The sequence below is a fragment of the Stegodyphus dumicola genome, chromosome 5 (genome assembly GCF_044657685.1).
Source record: "Stegodyphus dumicola isolate Sdum_Otavi_A_Nest chromosome 5, ASM4465768v1".
NCBI lineage: Eukaryota > Metazoa > Arthropoda > Arachnida > Araneae > Eresidae > Stegodyphus > Stegodyphus dumicola.
Window position 1 is genome coordinate 121,153,840 of NC_140772.1, and position 21,545 is coordinate 121,175,384.

General features: G+C 29.0%; 1 protein-coding gene and 1 long non-coding RNA gene across 2 annotated transcripts; one reads left to right on the forward strand and one right to left on the reverse strand.

Annotated features, from left to right (window-relative positions):
• Window positions 1-626: 626 nt before the first annotated feature.
• Window positions 627-21,183, reverse strand: LOC118190001 (RWD domain-containing protein 2A). Its single transcript, XM_035360683.2, has 2 exons — window positions 20,773-21,183; window positions 627-1,331 (listed from the first exon to the last, which is right to left on the reverse strand). The coding sequence occupies exons 1-2, from the start codon at window positions 20,998-21,000 to the stop codon at window positions 654-656; spliced, it is 906 nt and encodes a 301-aa protein (XP_035216574.1). The 5' UTR covers window positions 21,001-21,183; the 3' UTR covers window positions 627-653.
• LOC146997213 (uncharacterized) lies at window positions 10,165-16,476 on the forward strand. The gene is made up of 4 exons (XR_015041207.1): window positions 10,165-10,413; window positions 11,422-11,531; window positions 13,573-13,615; window positions 15,734-16,476. It is a non-coding gene; the product is annotated as an uncharacterized LOC146997213 (long non-coding RNA).
• Window positions 21,184-21,545: the final 362 nt, after the last annotated feature.

Sequence of the window (21,545 nt, forward strand, 5' to 3'; positions counted from 1 at the left end):
GGCTGCATGGACGTTTTCGTGGTTTTCCCATGTGACGTGGATGGGAGGCAGTTTCCCTAAAAAAGTCCTCCACGGAGCATCTTCCCTAGGCAACCCTCCCATGCTTTGCCATAATCAAATAAACCAAAGGGCGAACATTTTCATTGTGAATCTTTTCTGTGGGAAATCAGGAAAACATCGTATAGCCAGCTCTTTCACCATTCAAAGCGAATAGAACCGAGAACTACTATTTTCAGCAACTTTGGACACTCAAATAAGTAAATGAGATATTTGACCAGCGGGCGCTAATTTATCAATAATTTGCCAATATTTTTATGTTACAAACTGCTTCAAAACATCTTTGCATAAGAAAAGTATTCACGAGGTACGAATTTGCAATACATTTCGCTTCATTTACTCGTTTCATTCAATACTCGTTTCCTTTTTATGAATCTCCTATTAATCTGAAAGATAACATTATCATGAAAACTCGATAAGATAGCATGATATATTCAGAACTTTATGCACAATCAAATCGATTCATTGACAAGCCACTACTCAAAAGACCTGCCCATATATAATGATTCTTATTTTACTTTAACCAACATCATTAGTTACAAGAATTAACATAAATAAGAAGTGAGAAATCGTATAAACAGTTTTATTATTTACAATTATTTTTCATTTGATACACGACCTTCTATGCCAAATAAGTCTTGGAAAGCGTATGCACAGTTATGAGATTCAAGATATTTTAGAAATTCTCCCATATCCATATGATATTCTTTTGCCGGTCCTCTTCTGACATGAAAACTAATTTCTTGAAACCCATCAAACCTCCGGACACTATCTAAACTAGATTCGCTTATCTCTTCAATTTCTTCTTTTATCAAAGATATCTTTTTCCAACTCATCTGTTTTAAATGTTGAAGAAATTCGTAACAATCCCTTTTTGTACCTTCAATACAGATGAAACCAGGCTTACCTGGTAGAGAGAAACCAGTCAAGTTTAAATCCTGGCCGCAATCAACTATTTCTCGCCTTTTGAATTTACTGAATATATGATGGCTGTATATCCACATTCTACAAAATATATTCCTTTCTCCACGCTGATTTTTTGCAGCATCTAGTTCGCTCGTCTGCGGTGAAAAAAAGCTTGCTGCATTTTCTATCACCCAGTTGATGAAAGTGATCATACATAAATCACCTTCCGGCTGTGATGAAATGAAATCTGAAATTGCAGAATTCAATTCCTTTTGGCGAGCTCTGCTAAGACCAGTGGATCGGGCGCATATGTGAGGTTTTTTTGCTGGATACTCATGAGGAAAGATAACATTGACCTCCAACTTGTCCTGAAATAAAATACCAACAGCAAATAAGAATATATGTTTTTACAACAATAGAAAAACATTAAGTATAACAGAAATGTAATGTATGTTGCATACAGTAAGCAAATATTTCTCATCCTTTTTTTAAATGTTTGAATTATTGTAGATTAATGTAAATATGCATTTATATTTGTTTGTATTACTGTTAATTTGGAACGTTTATTTTGTAATTTATCCTGTAAATTTGAGTATTTTTGTTGTGCATTTGTATGCATGATTATTTTATCATATCTTAGTTAATGAAATTTTATGCACATAGATATTATAGATATTTATAGCTTATAAATTGTACTATAGCTATAAATATCTATGTGCATATATAATTATATGCACATAGATATTTATAGCTTGTAAATAGCACTAGTAGAAATGAAATAACGTATTTTGAAATTTTACGAATTTGTCAGATTCATTTATTGATAAGTTGGTGATTTTTGAAGAATTTTCGATTTTTAATTTGGAACCTTTATGAAACAACACGTTAACAAATTTAATATCTTTTACATCATTCACAGTGATTTTTTAAAAATAATTTGCAAAACAAGACTGGAACAAAAACTTATAAATATTTAAAAAAAAAAAAAAAAAATACCTACAACAAAGGTAAGATTTTATGAAACTCATCAAAGGGGAACATACTTATTTCACATCTTTGAAAACTTTCAAATCGATGTCTTTTAGCATCTAAAAGAATATTTTAAAAACTAGTGATTTAAGTTTAGTGTTATAACAAACAAAATTATAAGATGAGAAAATTTCAGAACCGGTTGTGGGGAAATTTTGCAAATACACACATACGCACATTATATATTATGATATTTTACTTTTCTGGTGTCACAAATGAGATATGTTTTACTTTTCTGATATTTACACTACTTTTCTCATATTTGCTCTACTATTCTGATATTTACACTACTTTTTTGATATTTGCTCTACTATTCTGGTATTTATTCTACTTTTCTGCTATTTCACTGACTTCTGATATTTTTCACATATGATATTTTACTTTTCTGGTGTCACAAAAAAAAAAAAAAAAAGAAATTCTTTCATTACTTTGAAGTTACATTGCCAAGCATTAAAACTGCTACACCATGACGAAAGAACATAAAGAAAAAAAACCATAAATTTGCATGAATGATAAAAATGCTGGCATGAACATGTATAGCGCGACTAATGGACATGGCACTAACGTCTAATTCCTTAGCAAGCTCTCGAGTGGTTGCATATTAATTTCTTCCACAAATTCTCACAGGCGAGCCTAATCAACATCAGTAGGCCGGCTAGACAGCCCTGTGCTTCTTGAATGTCATAGTCCTTATTTTTTAACTTTCGGTACCAAACCTTCATAGTATCATTATGATACAACATTAGTACCTAAAGCTCTACACATGATCTGGTGACATTCTGTAGCTGACTTTTTGCAACAGAACTTGAAGTAAATGATGGTTTTAATCTGGTAGCGTGATAGTTTCATTTCAGACGCCTCGTACTTAATGATAACGATATTTTTTTTACAAAATTTCACAACACAGTGACAACAACACAAGTCTCTTTGTTTCAAATGCCAAAAATCGTTTGACAAAATCGTGATTAAACACGCCATTGTGAACTGTTTGCGCAGACGATATTTGTGGTGGCGGGAAACTTTCGTTAAAACCCGTTATTACAAAGAAAATAGATTCATGCAAAAAGGCATATAGTACCTATATTATCGCAGTTTCGTTGCCACAACAAATACTACCTAAGTCAGGATAAATAATGCCTGAAAAGTTGGTGATTCACTGTCAAAGATTTCTTAAATCTATTAACTATTTTAAAAAAGGAAGAAAGTACATGCATCTAGTTATTGGTTACTGAATAAAAAGTGATGTAGAGTTGTTTGTTGGAAAGTTTCCTTCGCATAAAATTCGGGAGCTATGGATGGAATTTTCAATTTTCTGCGGAATTTTTATTAATCGCTTTTGAAGATTTTTTTAAACAATTTTTAACATTTAGTCCATTTCTTTGAGGTTAGATCGTTCTTTGAGAGTAAATTCCTTTCGTTGCCACATCAATTTGCACGCCATTTACATCGATTTGAGCACCGTAAGCACGTTTTCTCTCTGAGGTTATTTAGGTCATCATCATCAATATGGCCGAAGCAAATACTGATAATCTCTTTCAGTTTAACTTTTAGTCCTGATCGGAACCAAGCTTAGTTACGTTATTGATAATATGGGCTACTTCATTTTAAATCTTTTAAGAGCATTTGCACAACGAGGAATAATCTTTTACCATGCCGCTCACAGATTTCTAGACGTCAATTAATTGCACGCTTCCTCGACATTCTTAATATAATTTTCTAATACAATGAATGCCTTCCATAATTTTTCATCTCCTGTAAACTTTCCTATTGCTTGTGAAAATGTTCTTCGCGGGTAATGTGCCTAGCAGGAAGCGATTATACCTCGATCTAATGGCTGGATGTCGGAAGTAGTATTACGTGGTAAAAAAATAGCTTTTACATTTTCGTACATATCATTCAAGATTGTTGAATCAGTAGGTGGTAATATCAAGAAGTATTTAAAATCAAAATTTAATAAAGTACAGTACTTTTCAGCTTCAAAATAAAAACAACTTTTAAAGAAATCCTCATATATATTTTTATTTTTCTATTGGATTTCCAATGAGCCAGGAGAACATTTTTAACCACACTTCTACAGGGGCGAGGATTTTGCGAATGATATGTAAAGCAAGACTTCATTTTACAGTCACCAGAAGCAATGCCACAAAGACAGTAAAAAAGCTATAGGTCCTTCAAAATTTTGTATCTAGATTGTGACATCTTTATTTTTTGCTAGAAATATTTCATTGGGCATTTTTTTCATAATAAGCTTGTTTTTATGGCATTAAATACTTGATTATCGGTATAATTTCTTTCTTCCGTGATCAGCTACAATTCACCAGAGAAATTAGCTGCTACTTCTTTTTATCGGAATTAGCAACTTCATCTTCTGCATAAAACTATGAATACTCGATTTCTTTTTCTAACCGATGAAACCACCATGAATTTGGAGAAGTATGTTTCTTTCACTACTTAGGTCAAATCCTTTTCGTCTTCTAATTTTTTTTTTTTTTTTTTTTTTTTTTTTTAAATTTTAACACATACAATGCTTTAATCTTTATAGTTATTTGAATAATAGGAAAGTGTTCCCATTACCATCATAAGATGGCTTCTCGTAGCTCGAAACCCACGCAAGGTCGATGCACTTTGCCCTAGTTGCTTATAATTTGCAGCATAATCTAAAACACAGCGAACTGTTCATTCATTTTGACTATATAATGAAAACTCGGTTCACGAATTTAATTAGTTCCTGAAGGCTATTCGTGAACCAAAATGTTTGTAAATCGAACCAATTTTCGCCACACGAATTAATGTAAAATGGATTAATTTGTTCTCGGACTGCAAATGACTGCTCATTTAAACTTTATAAGAGTACTCCGCGCACAAGATCGTAACCCAAAAATCACTGAAAATCATTGGTTATAAAACAAAACAGATAAATACATTATTAAACAAATCAAACAGAAAAAAAACAAATCTTAATAAATAACGTTTACTGTATTATCTGTACCAAGCACAGTTGACAGCATATATAGAAAATGATGAGATATTTTCCACTTATGCCGTTAGCTGTTATTGTTTGGATGTGAAATTCCCTTCCATTCTTTAGGAAGCATCTTCTTTTAACTTTTTTTTTTTTTTTTTTTTTTTTGTTTGTCTCTAAACGTCACTTTGCTTGAGACTCACGGGTGTCTGTTTTACTCCAAATCTGCCCAATATGGTTTGCTATTGCCTCTGTTTTAAAATGTTTTTAAACTGAGACATGACATTGCCATTGAGAATGCTTGTGATGTAGCTTGCTACTGTTTTACGAGAGTGAAATCTTTGCATGAAAACTTTGTATCATACCTTAATTTCCACAAATTTCGCAGCTTAAGGAACTGTAGTCATTTTTCTTTCTTCTTCTGAATACTTTTCTTCCAGAATCGGCTTTTATTGCTTCTTGAGTTGCAGTTCTTTCATGCTGAGCTCATTTTTATGATGTTCTAGTAACGTCTCCGCTTCTTCATTGTTAACTTTTAGCTCTTCTTGTATGCAGAACTCCTGTTCCTGTAAGTTACTTGCTGTCAGGCTTTGTTAATGAGAGCTAAGCAATGAAAAATATTACTAAAATTGCATTTCCAGAAAAAAAATCCTGAGTATTAATTATGTGGCACATGTTACCTCAAAACACTCTCGAAAATCATACTCGAGTGTTCATAATTCAAGACACCGTTCGCCATTCGAGGCGTTTTTTGCTCATAAGCCGAATTGTTTATGAAATAGGGCATTCGCGATCCGAAGTTTTACTCTAGTCCTTAGCAATTTTGACACTTGTTTCATTTATTTATTCAGATACCTAATTTAGCGTTTAAGATGATCATTCTAAATTTCTTTTAGATAACTGTACACTTGATATCATCCTTATTTTGTTTTCACATTAATTGTGAGAAATAGATATCCACATGTACTTTCGGCAAAGGTTGACACTTAGGAATGAGTGGTGAGCAGGTGCCATCGGATAAAAACGAAATACTATCTGGAGAGTACGGACTCAATATAATTATGATTGCATATGTAGTCGGCTACTTCTTTCATAACCGCGATAATTCAACTTTGGAATGCATTAACTGGAAATTTAACATCAGATTATAAACCGCAATAATTGAGGTATTCCTGTAGTTTACAAATGAGTATATTTTGTTAGTCTATTATGCCATCTGATGAGACAATTATTAGACTTTATTTATTTATTTTGTTAAAATCTATCAGAACATTTCGATGTTGTACTTCCACAAAATATCTTCTTTGGTAATATGTATTTTCACTGTATTGCTTATTTATTTATCTAATCAGATGCTCGCTTGTTAAGCATTCATCAACACTTGCCAAACTTATTGGTCATTTTTACTATCTCTTCATCAATAACTTTGTTTAGGATGCACCACACGGGCGACTAATATTACATCTATTAGAAGGGAGATAGACAAGTACTTTTTAAGGATTAGAATTCAGCAATATGGCTAGCCAGCTACGTTAACCATCAAAGTGAACAAGACAATTCATTGTATTATTATGAACTCTGATGTTCTTGGATTTTCAGCAACATTCTATAATTCCCCCATTTCACTATTTACTAACTTTCAAGATCCATGAAAAAAGTAACAAATTGCAAACATCTCGACGGTACAAGAAGGTTTATAATGCTGAAGGTTAAGGTTATGGTTGCAGAGAGTCAGATATTTACAGAAAGTTCTCATCAGTTATGATGCCTACTGAAACTTCGAGCTGTGGCTAAAACAAAATACCAAGACATCTTTACATTAAAATGCAAAATGAGTTGATCAACAGCATTTTAAAAAAAGGTTTCGTGCAAGTACAACAATTATATTTTGTATTATTAAAGCTTTCCAATTTATACATATTAAAAAATTCTATCGTCATATTTTAATACAAGTCCAGCTTTCTATGACTGTCATTATCAATATTAACAGCTAAAAATGGGAATTCTGAAACATAACCATAAACTAACTGATTGTGTAATTTATACAAAAATGAAATGCACACTTTATTTTTAAAAATGGTCAGTTGCATGTTAATCATCTTAAAAAGTTTGGTTAGATTGAAATGTTTATTATTTCCCAGATATTATAAGATTGTTTAAGTAAATTATAATAAAATATATTCAATATTTAGCATCATAAAAAATTACTTTGTCTTATAAAACCTGTTAATTTACATAAATGCATTAATACTTTTTCATACAGATAAATGCTACATAACAAGGCTGCAGACAATATTAATTTCTTAAGCTTATTATTACTGTTTTATAAACTCTATACCTTTGGTCTAAATAAAAGTATTAAATTTGCTAATATTTTTCCTATGTTTTAATCATATGTAAAATAGGATAACTAAATAGAGGTTTTAGCAGTTATTTCCCCTTTATAGATTTGAGCTTTGCCTCAGAAAGCAAATTGCAAAAAGTACATGAATCATTGCTCTATGACAATAAAAATTTCTCTCACTTCAAACTACAACAATTAAAACACAATAACACGCCGAATAAATACTAATTCAGAAGTCAAACAACAAAAATCAGCGTTAATATTTCAAAATTTTCACAGGACTAGTTTCGATGGTTTTACCGAACCACCATCCTCAGCTGCAAAACCACAAAAAGTGCTGTGAAAATTTTGAAAAATTAATGCTGATTCTTGTTGTTTGACTTCTGAATTACAACAATTAATAAATATGAAAATAACAAAATTCTAATAATTTTATGCTAATAGTTCAAAGGAATTATTAAAAGGTTTCTGAGATAAGAAAACCAGTCCTTAGTTTCTACCTTTATTAAAAATATTCAGCCACCAAAGGACTACAGGTGCATATGTTACCTATTATGAAATAAAGGAAAAATATATGCAGACAAAATATTTTAATAACTTTTTGCTTGCATTCAGAATCTAATGACAGTTAGCTATATATACAGATAAAAAATTAATTAACATTCTGTATCTAATACATGTCTTGAATGCATATACAACTGGTATCTAGCTCTTGACAGACAAAGTAAGTCAATATACTCATTAAGTTACTACTCATGTCAGTTAAACTTACCATAATAAGTAGTAAATATACTATGTGTCACATAAGGTAAAGGAAATTATTGCACCTTTGCTCTCCCACATTGATTATTCAGCACAGTATCCTTCTTTTTCTCTGATATGAACATCATTCTTACTTCAGTAGTTCTCAAGACAATATAGAAAAACATGAGACAGGAAATGCAAAGCAAATTGTCTTGACCTGTACATTCATTTCATGAACTAGAAAGCATAAGATCATCCTGTAACAAATTACAGGGCAAACAATCCTTTCTTGTATAGGAGATTATGGGATAAAAGCACTTTGAGAAAAAAAATAACGTAAAACCGATGTACAAAAATGTCTTCCAGGAAATAAATGAGATCACCAGCAGGCATGATGTGGAATTCGTGTTGGATTAAATTACTAATGAGCTACAAAGATATGTCTTGAATAAATTAGTGTTTCCATTATCTAATGAATGGGTGAAACCCATATGCTCCAATATATAACCAGTCTATAAGACAGTAGTGCAATCACTCACCAGTCATTCAATTGTTCCTGTATGAAATTGTGGATGGAAGTCCTACAATACAAGATAGTCAGGTTTGTGATGAGCAATGAAGATGCTATATGCTTTCAGCTTTTTAAAAGCTGAAGCTCATGTATCTCGAACTCGAACATATAACATGTACTGCACAAAGATTACACTGCGATTTTGAAGGTATCAAGAATTCCTAAATCAGATCCTAAACTTCATTGCTGCCATGAAAAATATTCTTATAAAGGTCCCTACCCAGGCAGCACGTCTCCAAAAATATACGTATAATTTTGGTGAAATAAGGGTATGGTATTTTTTGCACGTTACTTTTACGAAATTTATACGAATGAAAAAGACTGAAGTTACTGTTGACTCTTGATCGTTATTTTCCACACGTTATTTTTACGAAAATTATACGAATCCGAATGTACTGATAAAACTACCGCCATGATGGTATGTATATTTTATTCGTCACTTTTACGCATATTATACGAATCCGAATGTTCTGAAAGAAACTACTGCCTTTATGGTATATTTCATTCGCCACTTTTACGGATATTATACGAAGTCTAAAAAGATTGAAAATGAAGTTTATTAATTCAAAATATTTAGTGTATTTCTGGCATTTCACTTTGTTTTCCTTGTCCACGAACATGAAAAAAAGGGGCATTCATATATGAGGCTAAAATTTTTCTATAAATTTTAACATGTGAGCTAAATCTTTACGTGCATTTTTACAAAAAATTATATTTTCTTAATTCAAACATCTTCAAAATAACTTATTTATTTTCTTATATCAAATTTGTTATTTTTATTCATATCAACACTTACATTAATTTACACAATTTAATTTCTTTTATGAAAATCCTATTACCCATTTAACTGGAATAAGCTGTATATTAAATTTGTGTACTTACTGAGTTTGGTATAATACTCGCCTTATTTTATTTAGCAAATGTGGGCAATTAAATTGGAATAAGACTAGCAAATCTTTCATGTCCAGGAATAGAATAATAAATACAGCAGAAGATGCTCGAAAACGTTTAACTTCTTGAACAATAGTTTAATGTAGACCAAAGGATCATTAATTATAATCAAAGATATACTAATATTTTTATTTAATAATAATAATAATAATAATAACTCTACGAAATTGCAAGCTGAATCCTGATATTTTACATATATTTCAGTTCCTTTAATCTTTGTTATAAAAATCATATGAGGCTAATTTTTTTTATTTTGTTTAATGTACGGAAAAAATTATATAGCGATTTTAGTAATTTTTATATGAGGAAAAAATTAATAAATAATGTAAATAAATAATTATATTATATTTTATATTTTTCCTGAAACAGTTAAAGACATTCTTAATATGGAGATCTACAGAATAAGTACAAGGGTCCAGTTAAATGAACTCAAAATTTGCATAGTTAATTTTACGCTAACTTTTAAAAATTAACCGGATTTACGATTATACACTGAGCATGCGCATACACAGACATTTCTATTTTTCGTAGAAAAATTTAATTATTACCTTAATACAGAGATGCTGTGAATATAAATTTATATAATGCAAAAGTAAGTTTATTTCATATGCTAATTTAGAGGCTTTCTTAATATGTTTAATTATAAAGAAAAAAAAAAAGCGTTGCAATTCTTGTTCACTGACCAATGGCAAAGCAGACACTTTCTACTTCCGGTTGTGGCGGGATATTTGTGAAGTCAGCACTCAGCAATGGCGGTCGAAAAGAATGGTAAAGTCGCAAAGAATACTGTTTGTTCGTGGATTGGCGTTTGTGACTGAATCCATCGAAGTTACTAATTATTTGAAGAAAGTAAGTGAATATTTTATATTTTCGGTGTTTAATACTCGTACTTTCTTCACCTATATAAAATTTTATAAATAACATCTGTGTAGGAAATGTGGTTTTCCATGTGCCTAATGATTCATTTTCAGGATTTGGTACTGTTAAATTTTGCACTAGTCTGTTTCTTACTGTTTGTGTCTCACCTTTTTATAGTTATATTATTTTTACTCAAACGTTTTAATATTTATCTTAAAGCATACTGTAATTAAGCAGGAAATAGCTTTTAATGGAAAAAGAAAGGCAATATTAACATGACTAATTGTTCAGAAATCTGTTATGGAAATGTTATCTACCTTATGCCAAAAAATAAAGCATGTAACTTTCATTTATTTATGAAATTCAAAATTTTTTATTTGCTTAGTGTTTTCCCTAAAAATAATTTAATTTCTTATTTTTGAATTTAGTTTTATAAATTTGCTTTAATATATAATCTTTAACTCAAAGATATTGTGCTATTAAAAAAGGAAATTTTATGCCATAGAAACACAGGTACTTTGTTCCAAATCTGTGTTCATTTATATATATATATATATATATATATATACTGAATTTTTATGCACTTGTAATTACTGAAATATATCCTTTCATGAATGCATTTCTTTTTTGTTTGTTTGATTTTGTTGTTTTAAAAGATCTGCCATAGTTAAAGAAAGAAAATAAAGTAAGAATGCTTTACTTTCAGTTTTGAATAAATTTATTACTATTTACTGCAGCTTCAAGTTTCTCTAAACATAATTTTCGAAGTCAAAACTTGATAGTTATGTTGATTATTAGACTTGCATGAAAAAATTAGTATTTGATATAAAATACCTTAAATTATTTGAATTATATTTTACTAAATCATGTCTTTTGATATAACTAGATAGTTAAAAAAAATTAAAATTGTAAATGTGCAGAAATGCTTATATAAAACCAAGAAATTGTTTATATTTTTGTTGCTTTTTCCCTTGTAAATTAATTATATATATATTACAGTCTGGGGAGTCAGCACCCTGCTGAATTGTAATAAACGAGACGTCCAATCTACTAGACCATCAAAGATGCAGATTTGGATTTTCTATTTCATAGTTATTTAAATCATAATGGTATGTTTGTTTAAATTAGTACTGTTTATGAATGTGATAAAAATAAATTCTGATAAGCTAAGAAATGATTTATTTTTTATTAATTATGAACTGTAAATAATGTAACCAATTTTCTTCATAGTATTTACTAAAAAAATTTTTTTTTAAAGGGAGGTAGTCTTATTTATACAATTCTTGCAGAGATACCAAGAATAAAACATTTCAGGAATTTTCACTCAGTATATCTTGATGTGTAAAATCGTGTTGTTCAATGCCATATTACTTTTTCACAGGAAAGTAATTTTATTGATCTAACATCTGCATAAATCAAACTTTAAGAATGATTACAATTTCTAAGCTAACTTAGAATTTTCAGATTTAGAAAATGTATGTTTAATTTAGCATTAGTTTTCCATGGAATAGAAAAGGTTTTCAAAATGTTCAGTTGTTAGAGGGAAATAATATAAATGAGATTGTCCTGATACAGTTTCAGCTGGAAATGAAACTGAATTTTCGGATAGTGAAGATTTCATTTAAGAATTTTAATAAAACTGATTAATGTAAATCCTCTGCATTTAAAAATTCTAATAAAACTGATTAATGTAATTCCTATGATTCATGTAGGTATTCTTCTGTTATCAGGACCAGATTCAGAAATGTGTGTTTATATGCATGCATTTTTAAATGTAGGTGCTCGTGTGTGCATGTGTATGTATATACTTTACACATATATGCGCATACATGCATATACACATGCTTACATATCTACAGTGGAACCCCGAGATACGAGTTTAATTCGTTCCAGCATTCAACTGGTATAGCGAATTTCTCGTATCTAGAAACAAGCTTCCCCATTGAAAATAATGGAAATTCAGTTAACCCATTCCACACCCAAAAAAATATCAACATTTTAAAATCAAGTCAATTTTTCCTAATAAATAACGCTGGTAAATAATATAACAATAGTTTAACTTTGTTACTAACATTTTAACTCCTTCTCATTAATCCACACCAACAACAGCTTCTCAACATCTAGGAGTACTTTTATGGTGCTTGGAAGAAACGATAATTCCTTTGCCTACATCAGGTTTCTTAATTTCTTCCTGCTTCTTCAGAATAGTATAGATTTTCGATGTTGAAAGGCCGCAAGTCTTCGCCAATTCCGTCACCATGCTTATGTTTATCTATGATTGATTTCTTTCTTGATATCGACGGCCATGGCCTCCATATTTTTCTTTGCAGCACTATCTGAGGCAACAATCTTCTTGCGAGGCATCTTGAAATAATTATTTTCACGTTAAATGTCAAAACAATTAACTTAAAGTGCACAAACACGTATATAAAAGAACACTGAGTGATCTGTCGAGGGGATTCCCCGAGTTGAGCCGGATAGGGAAATGGTGCCACCCGTACCAACAGCCTGGCTCATTGCTCGTATTTTGCTCATACTTTCCTCGTATCTCGAGTTTTCATTGTACATTTCTGAATCCTGTCCTAATAACAGAGGAGTACCTTTGCCAGTATTGCAACAGAGCTAGAATGAATTATTGTGTTAAATATGTGGAAAATGCATGCTTAAAGTACTGTTATTTTCTAAAAATATTCTGTATGTCTATTTTTTACAAGAAGAAAAAATAGCTAAAAGCTGTTAATTTACTCGTATTTATTAGTCCAAAGGGGCTTTGTCCCTAAAGAACTATTGTTTTTGTTTTGCATTGGTTCACTATAAATATCTGTTTCACTTTTCAAACTGTTCCTACCAAATGTTAGTCCCTAGTGTGGGATTAATACTCTCTATCTTAGTGCCCTCTATAACCTATGTTAGGATTAACCTGTATAACCTACAAGGATTGCCAGTTTAGGCGAGATATCTAGGTAGTCATCATAATACGTACCTTATTTTTTATTATTTTTAAATTAAATTGAAAGTAAGAAACTAGTTTTCAAGAATGGAGTTAAACTAGATTTGCATTCAACTCTGGTTTATTGTGTTAATGATGTTTTGCTGTAACAAATATGAATTTTTTGTTTAAGTATAATAATTTAAAATGTTTTTTTCTAGAGAATGAAGTACTGCCACTAAGGTAAAGGTGCTAACTTGCAAGGTAATTTTCTATTATACATTAACTCAATCTTTATGTCCTGTTACAGATATATTGGCAGAAATAATGAAAACCTGACATTCAAAAAGAAAAATAATGTTGAATGTAGTATATTAGATGGTTAACTGTGGTTTGGCAGCTCATTAATAATCTTACACATATTGAGTACGAATAACTTTGACAATTACCGGTATTTTCAATAGTATAAAATTAGGCAAGAAAGCAGCTTTAGCTTAGCACCGATTTTAAATACAACTCTCTTACCAATATTGGTTTGACGAAGGTAAAATATAATTGAATTTAATAAGTTGGAAATACTGTCTGTCTTTCCATGAGTTAAAAAATAATTTCAAATAAAATTTCTTTTTTCAGTTTTTCATGTTATTTGTTTAATGTTATTGTAATCTGATTTATCACTTTTAGTCACATATTCCATCCCCCTTTGCACTATAGTATATAATTCAAAGGACTTATCAGTTTCAGCAATATTTTTTTTACCAGTATACATTTTTACCATAACTCTGTTTCTAAATCATATCCTGAAAAATTAAGGAGTAAAGTATACAAAGAAGGAAAATATGCAAGTAAATAATGGCATTTAGTGTGGTTTATGTGTCTAATATTTGTACTAGATTGTAAAAGTTATAAAATTCTGTTAGCTTTTTTAAATTGAGATGCTTCTTTGCACCCAAATGGTTAAAGCCCTAGTGTGACTTTGGTACTTTGATCTAACTTCTATTCTTAATAAATAATCCATCTGCATACAGTTTACTCAATTTCTGCCATGTGTAAGATAAACAATATTAGCTTTTTTTAAATATATCTTTTACAACTATTCCATCAGGTATATTTCTTTCATATTTTGCCTTAATTGAGTCATCCTGCTAATTAAGAATTTATTAAAGTTAATATGTTAAGTTTTTGTGTGTATAATTCATTTTAAGTATGTGCAAGTAAATGCATACATTAACAGTTACGTAGAATTATGTTTTGGGTATCAAATTCAGAAATTTTGGGGCTGTTTTTAGAAGATTTATTAATGATTTATACTATATTAATATTGGTAAAAAAATTCTGTGGCTTTTATATGAGAGTATATATTTTAAAATAGCTGCATGATATGGTAGAGGTAAAAAGCTTCATGTGGATCATAAATTAATATTATGTGGGAATTTTTCATTTATTTAATAAAGAAAATATTCAAGCCACAATTAAAATTTTTTCACTGGATTATTTGCATACAAAGTTTGCAGCAAATATTTCCTGGAACAGAAGTGACAATTTTTATTTTGCCAAGACAGGAAATTTAGTTAGTGTAAGCAGTAACTCTATTTTGAGATGTTAAACAGGAAGGCAAATTTTTGAGTTTAAATTGATTTTTGAAGGAAGACTTCATTTAGTCTTGCTATCATTCTGCGTGGCTCTTAACTCTCTTAACTTTTTTATGGTATTTATAATTTTATTGTTATTCAGCTTTCTGTTTGCTTAGAATGCACATGAATGTAGACTTGAAATATTTTATATTGCAAACTGAGATGCCATTGTTATCATAATTAAAGATTTTTGCTCTGATTTTGGAAGAATTTACTGATAATACTTTTGATTGCGTATTGGTTTCTAGTTTATTGAAATGTGTAAAATAGCCTGTTACTGCATATACGTGTATGTTAATGACATGTATATGTTTATGAAGTATTCTGTTATATGTATATAGTGTTGTGATTAGTTTTCTGCTTGCTCTTTATTTAAGAAAAAGTTATCTGTAAGAAAGCAAATATTCTTTACTATATGTAGGAGTAAAATTGAAAAGGCTAATGCAATATAATTAATACAAAATTAAGTTTTTTCTCATGTACTTAAATACTAAAGACTTTCTCAACCTTGCAGTTCTAAACAAATCTTAAGTATTTTTTACTTGAAATTATAGGCATTGTGTAAGGTATATAATTGAAGCTTACTGTGTGATAGTATGAAATTAAATTTTTAATTACTGAAATGTAAATTCTTAAATATGAAATACTCAGTGCATTTTATATTCATCTTTTAATACTTCAACTTTATTTAAAAACTGAAAACATCTGAAGTGTGAAATTATTACAAATTTTTCTTTTTCTTGTTTAGGAGCTGTTCTCAAAACATTGGGTGACAGAGAATTCACTTTTGCAAAAATCGAGCAGGATATTAAAGACAGCAAACTATAGAACAAATATGGCGAAGCTACATGAAGTCTATGTGGAATTTTATTATTGAAAAAAATATGCTCTTCAGATTTAATGTTAGTTTTTATTGTTTAACAGTAATTGCAGTTTTCGAATACCTGTAAAATAAACCTAATTCTTAAATTAATTTCATGTGTATTTCTTTTGCAAGTATTACAGTTTATAATACTTCAAACAACTTGAAATTTTATACTTGTTAATTTATGTGGGATATGTTCATAATAATTTTATAATTTAAATAACTCATTGTCATCATATGAGTATAATCTAAAATGCACAGCATTTGACAACAAATTAATAAAAAATTAGCCAACTTCTAATTGCTTTCTTTTGTCCAGTTGCCTCTTTTTAAATCATTTAATACCATAAAGCTATTTGATGAAAAAAAATAATTGGTATGTGCACATCAACATGTACATTTATAATGATGTTATAGAAAAAGTCACATGAGATAAATATTTAAAAACTTAAATATTCCTAAACAATTTAACTTTTTAAAATTTTATCTGGTATATAAGGTAAAATAAAGAACATATTTAGGTAATTTTGAATTTGCATAATTTTATGAAATTAACAGTTACATTGTAAAAGGGAACTTTTTAAAAATACCTCAAAGCATTTCTTTTGTAGAGGTGAACTTTTAGTACTGATCTAATATATTTATAAGATTTTAAACTGAAAAAGACAACAATAATAGATTACAAGATTGACTGATAAATGCAAAATTTTTACATATCATAATTATGTGTGTAATTAAAACAGAAGTTACTTGATTAACTTGCATGCAAATTAATATTTTCTTTAACATGTTTGGGATAAACTGAATTTTAATAAATAAATATGCATAGATTTGTGTATTATCTGAAGATATGAATGAAATATTTGTGACATTAAACATTCATCTTCAAGGAAAATAACAAAGTCAACTTGGTAAACTATTGGAAAAGGTAAGTTTTCTACAATTTCCTGGTCTATATTTAACAATTTTAAAATTTAGCACACTCATTCAAATAATCTAAACGTATGATGTTTTCTTTTGTGCTACATTCGTTTACTGAATTTGTTAATTAACTATATTGTATTTTAGATAGAAATTAACGTAGATATTCCCTGTACTTTACGGTACAAAAACTTATATATTTGATAATAATTGGCCTAAATCTTCCCTATGTTTTCTTTGCATATACAAATGACTTTGGTAAAAATTTAGTCCAATGTCTTCTCCTCTTTACTGTGTATAAGTGCACATTTTTGGTAAAAAATTTGCATAAATCTCCAATTACCTATTTACTGCATTTTTCATAAAATGTGCTTATTTTAATCTCTTATTTTTTATATAAATCTATGCAAAAATGTTCTGCATATTATGATTAAGGGATAAAATTAATATCAAATTTTTACATACCCACCTTTTAGGTATGTACAGCAATATGGAATATATATAACTGGAAAATTTAAATGCAAAAAAAATTGATTTCTATTCAAAAATTACATAACACTAAAAGGCTGAAAATCACTTTTAATATTTCATTTCAAAGTGACTACAAAATATGCAATAAATTTTGTAAACCTGAGTTCTATGTTTTAAATCAATTAATGCTATCGTTCATTTACATGGCATAAGAAAATGTCCTTCAGAAAAGCAAATAATTTATTTAAAGTGTTATTTAGTAAACAACTGTTTGCTACAGTTTTTTAGTAAATTTAAATTTATGAAATGAATTTAATAAACAAAAATGCAAATGAACGATGGCATTAATTGATTTAAAACACAGAATTGATGTTTACTAAATTTATTGCATATTTTGTAGTCACTTTGAAATGAAGCCTTTAAGTGTTATGTAATTTTTTAATAGAAATTTATTTTTTTTGCATTTACTAGTGCATTTAAATTTTCCAGTTATATATATTCCATATTGCTGTACATAACTAAAAGGCAGATATGTAAGAATTTGATATAAAAATTATTTTACCTTTTAATCATAGCATACAGAAAGTTTTCGCATAGATTTATATAAAAAATATGAGATTAAAATAAGTACATTTTATGAAAAATGCAGTGAAAGGTAAAGATTTATGCAAATTTTTTACCAAAAAATGTACATTTATACACAGTAAAGTGGAGAATACATCGGATTAAATTTTTACCAGTCATTCGCATATGCAAAGAAAACCTAATATATACGTTTATATACAGTAAAAAATCGGGGAAATTTACGTAAATTTTTACTAAATATATACGCATACGTGAAGCAAAAATTTGAGATTTACGTATATGCGATAAATATACGTAAATCCCTGAAATTTACGTATATTATACGTAAAAGTTGCGAATGAACAGTAGTCTCTCGCGTAAATATACCTAAATTTTACGTAAAATATAATATAACGTAAAAATATATGTAATATAACGTAAAAATATATGTAAATATTTAGTAATTGCCACTGGGCACTTTTTATGATATTTTTACGTTCAACTTGAACGTTTTTTATACGAAAGGCCATTCGTAAATTGCACGTATTTTTCTCGTGCAATTTACGAATGCATGCTGCCTGGGTAGTTCCAAAAGGTATATGGGCCGTACCTGCCAGAATGCTCCATTATACTGGGTGGGATCTGCGGATCAAATGCACAATTTTCTTATATAAAAATTTAAAAAAAAAATTCTTTGTAAGATTCAACAGAAACAGAAGCCATCAGGCATACCAAATGTACAATAACAAAGGCTTTGAGTTAAAGCTTTTCACAGTGCATGTTAGGGAAAGTACTAGCCTGAAGTGATTAAGAGTTTGGAAGGAATTGATCTCTTAGAGGGAAAATTTTGATGGATTTGTTAAAGATAAACTGTAACAAATTTGGACTAATTGCAACAGACTTGGAGCAAATAGTAACAATAAAATTGGCCATATTTAAAAAACATTTGATAATTATTATCACTTATAGTGACACTGAATGATATCAAATAATTTATAGTAAAAAAAAATTGTTTAACTAATTAACATACAATCAGTCTTCATCAGATTTGGAACATAAACAAATGACAGCTTGTTTTTCTCACATTTAACATGTGTCTACATTTTGCAAAGTAAGCATTGCACTTACTCTTCTTCTTCACAGTCATTGCAAGCACATTCACAAAATTGAAATCACTTCAATATCACTGTTTTGGAATCTGTATCCGAATTTAAAATTCTTTTCTTCACCCATTTTATCACTTCATTTTTTTTTTCGATTTTTTTTTCTCTTCCTTTTTTATTTTCTCATTAAGTATCTTTTCACATTCTTTTTCTGATGCTTCCTTTTTTTGTATTTTGGGGAAGAAAAAATAATATAGAAAAAAATATAAATATATAGAAAAAAAGTAATTTCCATGTTAACATTTAAAGAAGAAAATCTAACAACATAAAACAAAATCTAGGGGCAAGTTATTGCTACAATTGGCCCCGAGATTTTGTTACAACATATCTTTCACATTACTTTGGACATTTCTGTTGATTTATTAAAATCCATTGCTATAGTAAAAAAATTAAACCTAATACGTAGATAAAATAAATAAGTAAGACTATGGCAAAAAAAGATCAATTAATTTACTTTAAATCAAAATTTCTGAATTTTTTTTCCCATTAACTAGCTAAAACAGAGAACATGCATGCAGCCTCAAACTACCCATTTTGGCAGTGCGCTGACTGTGTTTATATAATAGTGCATACCATAAAAATAAAAATTTAATGAAAATTCTGATTGAACATTAAAAAAAAACTATTTTGCATAATGTGTACGTTACTACTTGCACCTGTTATAATTAGCCCCTAGCTCTTCTCTTAGACATTGAATTCACAGAGTTCATGAAATACTCAAAATCTTTTGCACAATAATTTGAAAGCAGAAATAATATTAGAAATAATTGTTTACAAGGAACATTTTTCATACCATCAAGCAGAGTACCAAGATTTAAGAAATTCAAATACTTCACAATTATTTTATGATGAAAGGAAAATATTCAATAAGTAATGAAAAAATTATAAAAATCAGGGTTTTGATGAATTCAATGCAAAGATATGATCAAAAGAAAAGTCTAAAATTGCAACCCAAAAATAAAGACAAATCCAACAAATATTATACAAACCTTACTTTTTAGTGAATGAATTAATATTTGTAAACAGTTATAAATATAACAGATATCAAAATATACACAATACATGGAGTTTCTAAATTACTTTGGTTTTCTACTCTTAATTGACTTTTAATTAATTTAAACTCTAGTCATTTACTTGCTCTGTCTCAAAATTCTACTGTTTAAATTTAAATTTCTTTTTTTGTAATTCACAACATTTGATTTTACTTTTGATTTTGAATTTTACTTTAACCCTTAAACTTTTACCAATGCTGGATGAATTAACTGAAACACTAGTAAGGACATAGGATTGTTTTTAATCCTATACATTTCTTTCTGCAGAGAAAGAAAAAAAAAAAAAAAAAAATGTGGAGAAGAGGATATATAATATCTAATCAACGAATCCAAATTTGACGATAAGTTAGCGCCGATCATTTTAGTTTAGCTAGATGTGGAGACGAGAATTTCGCGAGCAAGTAATAGTTGAAAATAAACTGCACTTTTGACCAGAATCGGAAAAAAATCCCATCAAATAACCGAAACTATTACATTATTAGAAGAAATGACAATGAATTCTTCAATCTTTACACATTTAGTTAACCATAACTTCCTGTAAGTGAATTATATATCAATACATGAATGTGCACCAAGTATTACCATTAGCTGATTTCGAATATATAATGTCTTTCTAGTTTCTTGCAATAAGAATCAAAACTCTACATATTCTTCCTGTTGACATTTATGATTTGTTAAGTTGGACAAAAGTTTCCAGATTTTATCAATAGCTCCTAAGCTGAATATGAAAATAAAATTAAAGATATCTTACTTTTACATCTGGAATATGCAGATTCAACGTGAAATCCAGTTCAGTAGGAACGCGTCTAGTTTTACCAGTAATATAGCGGTTCATATCAGCAATAGCAGAAGGCAATGATATACTGAATTCATTGCTATCTGGATACATGCTACTTAGCATTTCAATTTCAGATAATTGCAGTTCAAAATTGTAAGAGAGTACAGTATCCTCACTTGCATTTACTTCCATAACATTCATTTACGTAAACTTCATAAATATAATTTTATATCTTTATAATTTAAATACGTTAAATTAATTTGCAAATGTATAAATAGATATGTATTTATTTCTTTATATGCACCGCAGACAAGCACAGATTTCTCTGCCATACTCAACGTAAACAAATATCGCACTAACTTGCCACGATAAATGTAAACAAATACAATAATTTTGCAACGCAGCTTGAAACAATTTCGTTTCCGTGGTCTTGGATTTGGATGCATTTAAATGCAACTCACTTTGTAAAAAAAAAAAAAAAAAGTTTATAAAAACCGATACTAAGAGTATGTTAAGAACTTTCTTTGAAATTCAATGCTTCATGAACGTCTCTAAAATTTTTTAGTTTAACACATATTTTCGTTTCTTTCAGGAAGATGAAGCAGAATTCGTAATTTGTCAGAAGTTTTATAATACTTTAAAACTAAATGCAAATAAAGTAATAAAGTAAATGCAAATAAAGAATGTTTTGCAGTGTTTCTTTGAATTTGTTAATATTTAGACTGGTTATATATATAAATAGATAT